This window comes from Musca vetustissima, unplaced genomic scaffold (genome assembly GCF_032173495.1).
Source record: "Musca vetustissima isolate MV318-11 ecotype Yass unplaced genomic scaffold, APGP_CSIRO_Mvet_v1 utg98577, whole genome shotgun sequence".
In the NCBI taxonomy this organism is placed as follows: Eukaryota; Metazoa; Arthropoda; class Insecta; order Diptera; family Muscidae; genus Musca; species Musca vetustissima.
In genome coordinates, this window is record NW_026878713.1 from 13,551 (window position 1) to 21,057 (window position 7,507).

The window sequence follows — 7,507 nt, forward strand, 5'->3', positions numbered from 1 at the left end:
ATATTGGAATAATAAATATTGAACATTTTGACACTTTGAGGGGGTACCAGAAGGAGTAGATCAATAGGTCCCATCTTTCTAGGATAATATAAAATTATAAAATTAATTTTTTGCGCAATTTTGACCATTTTGAGGGGGAAGTATCAGAAGGAGTGTACCATCCCCATCTTCGAATTGGTCTTAAGAAATTTCTTTATAAAATCCACGCCAATTGGTCTTAAGAAATTGCTTTAGAAAATCCGCGCCTATAGGTCTTAAGAAATTTCTTAGCTGGGAAACTTATCACACGTCATTCTAGACCTATATGAGTACGCTATGATAAATTTTGTGCAAATCGAAAGATATACCGGGAATTTGGTACAGCATTTACATTAAATCGGTAGAAAATATATATGGGAGCTATTTCTAAATCCGAACCAATTTTCATGAAACTTAATACACATAATTCTAGACTTCATTCAGTACACTATACCAAATTTTGTGCAAATCAAAAGATAAAAAGGAAATTTGGACCACCGGTTAACTTAAATCGGACGAAAATATATATGGAAGTTATTTCTAAATCTGAACCGATTTTCACGAAACTTAATTCACGTCATTGCAGACTTAATTTACAATGCTGTGCCAAATTTGGTGCAAATCGAAAGATATATAGGGACATTGAAGCACCATTTACATCAAATCGGACGAAAATATATATGGGAGCTATATTTAAATCTGAACCGATTTCAACGAAACTTTACAGACATAAAACTGGACCTAATTCACTACGCTGTGCAAAATTTGAAAGATGAAAGTGATTCTATGTATATTCTCATAAAGAACCCTGTGTCTATCTCGTTTCCTTTTGCCTGTTACAAACATATGCACAAATATGTAATACCACAGTGTGGTAAAGGGCATTACAATGGAAAACTAAATTGGTCAGCATCCTGAAATAAAGTTTACTGAGTAAGGATCAAAGATGTAAAGGATTTTGTTCATGAGCTATAGAGTTACCAACAAAAATATAATAACTCACAATTTTTTTCATTCTGGATTATTAATATATTCGCCAATGGTTTTCATCCACATAAGGAATTTTCTACCCTTTGGGAACATGAGCTAGATTTTGTGTCACAGTGTAATTTATTCAAAATAGTTGTCGATTACCTTAGATATATTGCAAATACATTGCATCTATGTCAGAAAACAGTACAATCCTCCATTCTGTGTCACTCTATTTGATATGGAGTCTGGCTTTTATATTTTTTGAAAAAAATAATTTTGAGAAAAAGGCCCTCTACAACTTTTCTGCGGATCGTTGTTTCGCTAATTTTAAAATGAAGGCGGGTTCGAGTTTGATTACAGGATGTAGTGGAATCATTTTAGATTGTACTTTTAATTAACATCACTTCAAATTGGAGGTTTGGGGGGTGCTTTAGTTTAATCCGCTAGCATTTCCGACATCTGAATTTTCAAAAAATTTTGCTTTGAATTGAATTTTTTACATTTGAAGGGATGCTTAAGTTTTGGCAGACACTGTACATAATAAAAAAAATTATATTTGTTATACCCTACACGACTATGTTGTCAGGGTATTATAGCTTTGTGCAGCCCCAAGAGTTTGTAACACCGCGAAATATTGGTCATAGACCCACCTTTAAGTATACCGATCGTCATATCTCGACTAGCTGAGTCGATCTAGACATGTGTGTCCGTCCGTCCGTCTGTCCATTATAATTTGTAAACACGATACAGGCCACAGTTATGGACCAATCTTCACGAAATTTTGCATGTAGGATGGGTTCTGGCCAATGAAGACCCCTATTGTTTTTGGTAAATATCCGTTAATATTTAGGGGATGAAATGGACCAAATACTTAATTTTTGTCGGTTTTTCTGGTCGCTCCAGACGCCGCAATAATGGCCCGAACATCGTAAAATTTTGCATGGAGAAGGGGATCGGGCCAAAGAATAAGCATGCCTGTTTTGATAAAGATCGTTCAATATTTAGGCGGTCAAATGGACCCTGACTTTTGTGTGAAAAAGTACAAAATTTGTGTTCTATAGCGTATAGATTTACCCCTGAATGACATAGACCCAAGAAGTTGATAGTATATCCAAGAGGGGTGGTTGACACTTAACTTGATACCTATTTTATTGTCGTATATACTCGGGTGTGGGAGTTACTTTTAAATATTTACAGGTGCTTACGTATTCATATATTATTTAGTAAACCATTACCACACCAAAAGGAGGAAATAAAGCACTGATGACTTTGAAATTTTCCATGAGGATCCAGGTATGGTCTAGGACAACGCCTATAATTTTCGGTGATGATCAGATAACAATATTGAGATGAAGTGGACCAAAAATTAATTTTTTGTGTGTGTTTTCGAGTCGATCTATATGCCAAAATTAAAAGCCGAACATCACAACACAACCCACCGTGAAGGGAATCTGGACAAGTAATTAGAAGGGCTTTACTGAAAATTCGAAAATACAAGGAAAAGGTTCTGTTGACCTGTAATCGGGCAAGAGGATGCAATATCACGAGTAAACGTCGGAGTAAACTTCCGCAGAAAGTTAGAATTCCGTGGTAGTTGTGTAGGGTAGCGTATGGTCGGCCCGTCCGACTATACTGCTCCGCTCACTGGTTTTATTTTCGTTTACTTTTGAAACCTTAAAATGTATAACGGTGTCTTCCCAATTATTTGTTAGAAGGTCATTTCTAAAAATTTACTAGATTGATTTTTTTTTTATAAGATGTTTTTTTTCTTTTTAATGCTGTAACTATATTTTTTGTATAATTGGAGAGCAAATAAGAAAATGTCTACATAGGTCGGTGTTTTGGCAAAATCCTCGCAAAATAGCTTCCCGTAATTTTTGGTAGTTCCATTTTTCTACCAAGGTCTCTGGAATTTGGTATTTTGGGTTCTTGGAGGATGAAAGTTATCTTTGTAGAAAATCGTGGATATGACTCCGCTTGTTGCGATGTAAAAGTCCCGTCCAATTTTCTGATCCGCATTATCTTAGTGTCTGAAACATAATATTCGGACTTGTGGTGAGTCTTTAAAAAAGGTTTAATATTGGATGAATCTATGCCGCATGCTCCCAGAAGTGATGTAGGAAAAAATATTTCGGCATCCAGTTCATATATTTGTTATTGGTTGAAAATATGTTTGCAAATTACTTTTTGTTGAAATACAAATTATTAGAATTTCCAGATGTCCTCTACAAGTCTCTGAAAAGGATTATGGCGCTACGCATATTTATTATATATACAAAACAGGACTAATTATAATAACAATGCGAACACTTGTTAAAATGTTACTCTAACAATGAATTTTTATTTAAATCCAGCCATAAAAACAAATACTAACACATTTTACAATAAACAACAATAACAGTACATTGTGTGCATACGCAGATTTAGTGCTAACACGATCAGGGAAAAATCTATGGGATATTTTTGGTTATCCTAAATGTTATGATCCGTAATAAACAGAAACGCTTGGTAATGCATCAAAATTACCCAAAAATAAATCCTGTTACTAAAATTCCAGTGAAATTTCTCATTTACCTGATGCAGGTAACGAAATGGCTAACTGTTCGACTGCCAAGGCACTTCTCACAAAACAGTTGTGTTTGCATAGCGAAAGCATTTAGAAGTCGTTTAGAGATCGTCGGTGTTGTCAAATCTTTAAGTGAAAATAATTAAAGTTGTATTTGAATTCAATTTTAAATTGTGTGAAAATTATGTTGAAATTAACAAATGAAGGCCTGGTTACTTGTTTGAAATCCTGTATGGCATCTTCATCAAATTCAAAGGTTGTTTGCCACAGACTACTACCCTCCATAGCCACAGTGCTGCAAAAATGTATTTCACAAAATCATGGTGCATACAAAACGTATTCGATAAAAAATCAAACAGAATTTAATCAAAAGGTAATTAATAGAAAACTATTATTTTCAAAATAATTTTTTAAAATTCCGTTACTTTTTCTAGGTCATGCAAAGTGATCATCCGGTTGTCGTTGATTTCCACGCCAATTGGTGTGACCCTTGCACGAAGTTAACACCCAGAATATGTGCCCTCTTGGATAATTCGGAAGACATTGATTTGGCCATTATCGATGTGGAGAAAAATACCGAACTTGTGGATACCTTCAACATACAATCGGTGCCGACTGTCTTTACAGTTCGTAATGGAGAAATTGTTCATAAATTTATCGGCCTTGTCGAGGCAAATATTTTAAAATCTATGGTCGATACACTGAAAACTAAAAATACTTTGAACATTAAGGGTGAAGAAGTTCCAGAGGATACCTAATTTAGAAATTTGGCTTTTTATGTCTTCAGCATATATATCAGATAATTTTAAGAAATATATTAGTTTTAAGAAATTAAAAATTTGTAATTATATAAAGTATATACATAAACAATTTGTCAAATAAATGATTTTTAATTATTTCACGCTAAAATGGTCCATCAAAAAATATCTTATTAAAATAACAAGAAAAAAATCCTTAAGCTCAGGCAGGATAAAGTTTTTATACTGTCCAACATATGTGCATTACCAGCTGGTAGGTTGGATTAAATTTTTTCTGCAACACGAAAACTGCAAGGAAAATACAAAATTCGGTGCTGACCGGCTTTATTATACCAATTACCACGTTGTCGTGTCCTCAAGCGATATCTATACCGATTTACACCAATCGTAATAAATACTCATGTCTAATGATTGTGATTTTATGTGTACAATATCCTGTTGATAGAACAAAATGTAGGATCTTTGGAGACCCATATACATTAAATCGGACAAAAGCATATGCTCGTGTCATTCTGCAATCTATGCAATTTTACATGTCTAATGGATCGTCCTTGGACCAAATAAAAGAGCTTTACCTAAATTCAATCCAAAATGGGACCTGCATTTTGGTTATGATCATACATGACAGATAGACGGACGGTGAGTGTTTGTCAACCTCCAAGAACCCAAAAGGCTTAACTTTCTAAATACTACACGAAATATCAACTTACAACCCCTTTCGGTTGAAAAATGTAACTTACAAGCCTTAAGGCTGTACCGTTACACGAGCTTTATCAAAACGTATGTCGATATATCCCACATCCTGGGAGCTTTGTCGTGATTTTCTCAGAGAGCAAAATATTTTTCAAAAAATCTACCTCCCGATGGTACTTGAAAAAATATTCTTAAACCAGTGAGCGGAGCAGTATAGTAGGACGGGCCGACCATACGATACCCTACACAACTACTATGGAACTCAAACTTTCGGCGGATTATTTATTCCGATCCTGGAAAATAGTTCGTTATATTTGGACCCTCTTGCCCGACTAGAGGTAAACAGGACCTCTTCCTACATTGACATATTTCCGAATATTACTAATATTCAGTATAGCTCTTCTAATTACTTGTCCAGATTCCCTTCACCGTGGGTTGTGTGCTTACAATTGAGATCTACACCCGAAAAACACAAAAAGTCAAGTTATTGGTCCACTTCATCCTAAAATTTTAATCTGATCATCACCGAAAATTATAGGCATTGTTCTTGACCATAACCTGAACCTCATGGAAAATTTCAAAGCGGTCAGCGCTATATTTCCGACTTCTAATGTAGTAATGGGTTACTAAATAATATCTCAATACGTAAGCACCTGTAACTCCCACACCTGAGTACATACAATAATATAATTGGTATAAATTTAAACGTTCTCTTGGATATACTATCAACTTCTCGGGTCTATGCCCTTCAGGAGTGAATATATACGCCATAGAATATACGTTGACTTCTCGGGTCTATGCCCTTCAGGAGTGAATATATACGCCATAGAATATACGTTTTGCAATTTTTCACACAAAAGTCAAGATGCATTTGTACCGCTAAATAATGACCGATCTTTTTCAAAACCGGCATGGTTATTCTTTGGCCCAATCGCCTTCTCCATGAAAATTTCGCGATGTTCGTGCCATAATTACGGCCTCTGGAGCAACCAGAAAAACCGACAAAAATGTAGTAGTTGGTCCATTTCATCCCCTACATATTAACCGATCTTTACCAAAAACAATAGGGGTCTTTATTGGCCAGAACCCATCCTCCATGCAAAATTGCGTAATGATAGGTCCATAATTGTGATCTGTATCGTGTTTTAATATTATAATGGACAGACTGAAAGACGGACACACATGTCTAGATCGACTCAGCTAGTCGAGATATGACGATCGGTATACTTAAAGGTGGGTCTAGGACCCATATTTCGCGGCATTACAAACTCTTGGGGCTGCACAAAGCTATAAAACCCTGAAAACATAGTTATGTGGGGTATAAAAATCTACTCCCTGATGGTACTTGAAAATATATTCTTTAAAAAATTAAGCTCTAAAGGTCCATCCGCCCTGATGGTACTTTAAAAAAATATTCTGTAAAAAATTTACGCTCTAATGGTCATTGAAAAAGTATTCCATTAAAAAATCTACGCTATGATCTTCTTGAAAAAATATTCTTAAAAAGTCTACGCTCTGATGGACTTTGAAAAAAAATTCCTTTATAAAATCTACACTCCGATGTTCATTGAAAAAATATTGCTTCAAAAAATCTACACTCCGATGGTCATTGACAAAATATTCCTTTAAAAAATATACGCTTTGATGGCCCTTAAAAAATATTTTTTTTTTTAAAAACTAATCTCTGATAGTCATTGAAAAAATATTCTTTCAAAAATCCACGCATTGATGGTACTTGAAAAATATAGTTTGGAAAATTAACACTCCGATTGGTCCTTGAAAAAATATTCCTTTAAAAAATCTACACTCTGATGGCCCTTGAAAAATATGATTTAAAAAATATACGCTCTGATGACCCTTAAAATATATTTCTTAAAAACACTACCCTCTGATTTTCCTTGAAAAAATATTGGTTAAAAAATCCACGTACGGCTAGTCCTTCAAAAAATATTCTTTAAAAAAATCAAAGATCTGAAGTTCCATGAAAAAAATTCTAAAAAATCTACACTCCGATGTTTTTTGAAAAATATTCTGTAAAAAATCTATCCCTTGTACTGATTCTTGAAAAATAACAATTCCACGCCTTATGCAGATCTTTGAAGAAATACTCAGAAAAAACCTATGGCTTGTGCTAATTCTCGAATTTTTTTTAAATATTCTCTTTGATAAAATATGTATTTGTATTGTATTCATGTATACTTACATTTATTTCCCTCTATAAGCGGGCATCCTTCAGCAGACTCCACCCACATCTCAGTCTACAGATTTTCAAATATTTCTCTTTTTGCTTTAATTCTATTGATTTTCATTGTAAATATTATGCTTCGTTACTTCGTGTGTATGAACGAGTATGCCGGTTATTCTTTCTTGAGGGTATTTTGATTTTGATGAAAAATGTTGTTCGATTTAAGGAAATCACAAAACTGAAAAAGGAAAATATTTACAATTATTATTTCCAGTTCGTTTAACATGAATGTGTGTATGAATGTATGTGTGTCGT

The 7,507-nt window shown here is 34.2% G+C and overlaps 1 protein-coding gene across 1 annotated transcript; it reads left to right on the forward strand.

The window, feature by feature from the left end:
* The first annotated feature begins 3,788 nt into the window (after positions 1–3,788).
* On the forward strand, positions 3,789–4,314 carry LOC133323473 (thioredoxin-like). Its single transcript, XM_061532397.1, has 2 exons — positions 3,789–3,929; positions 3,991–4,314. The coding sequence occupies exons 1-2, from the start codon at positions 3,789–3,791 to the stop codon at positions 4,312–4,314; spliced, it is 465 nt and encodes a 154-aa protein (XP_061388381.1).
* Positions 4,315–7,507: the final 3,193 nt, after the last annotated feature.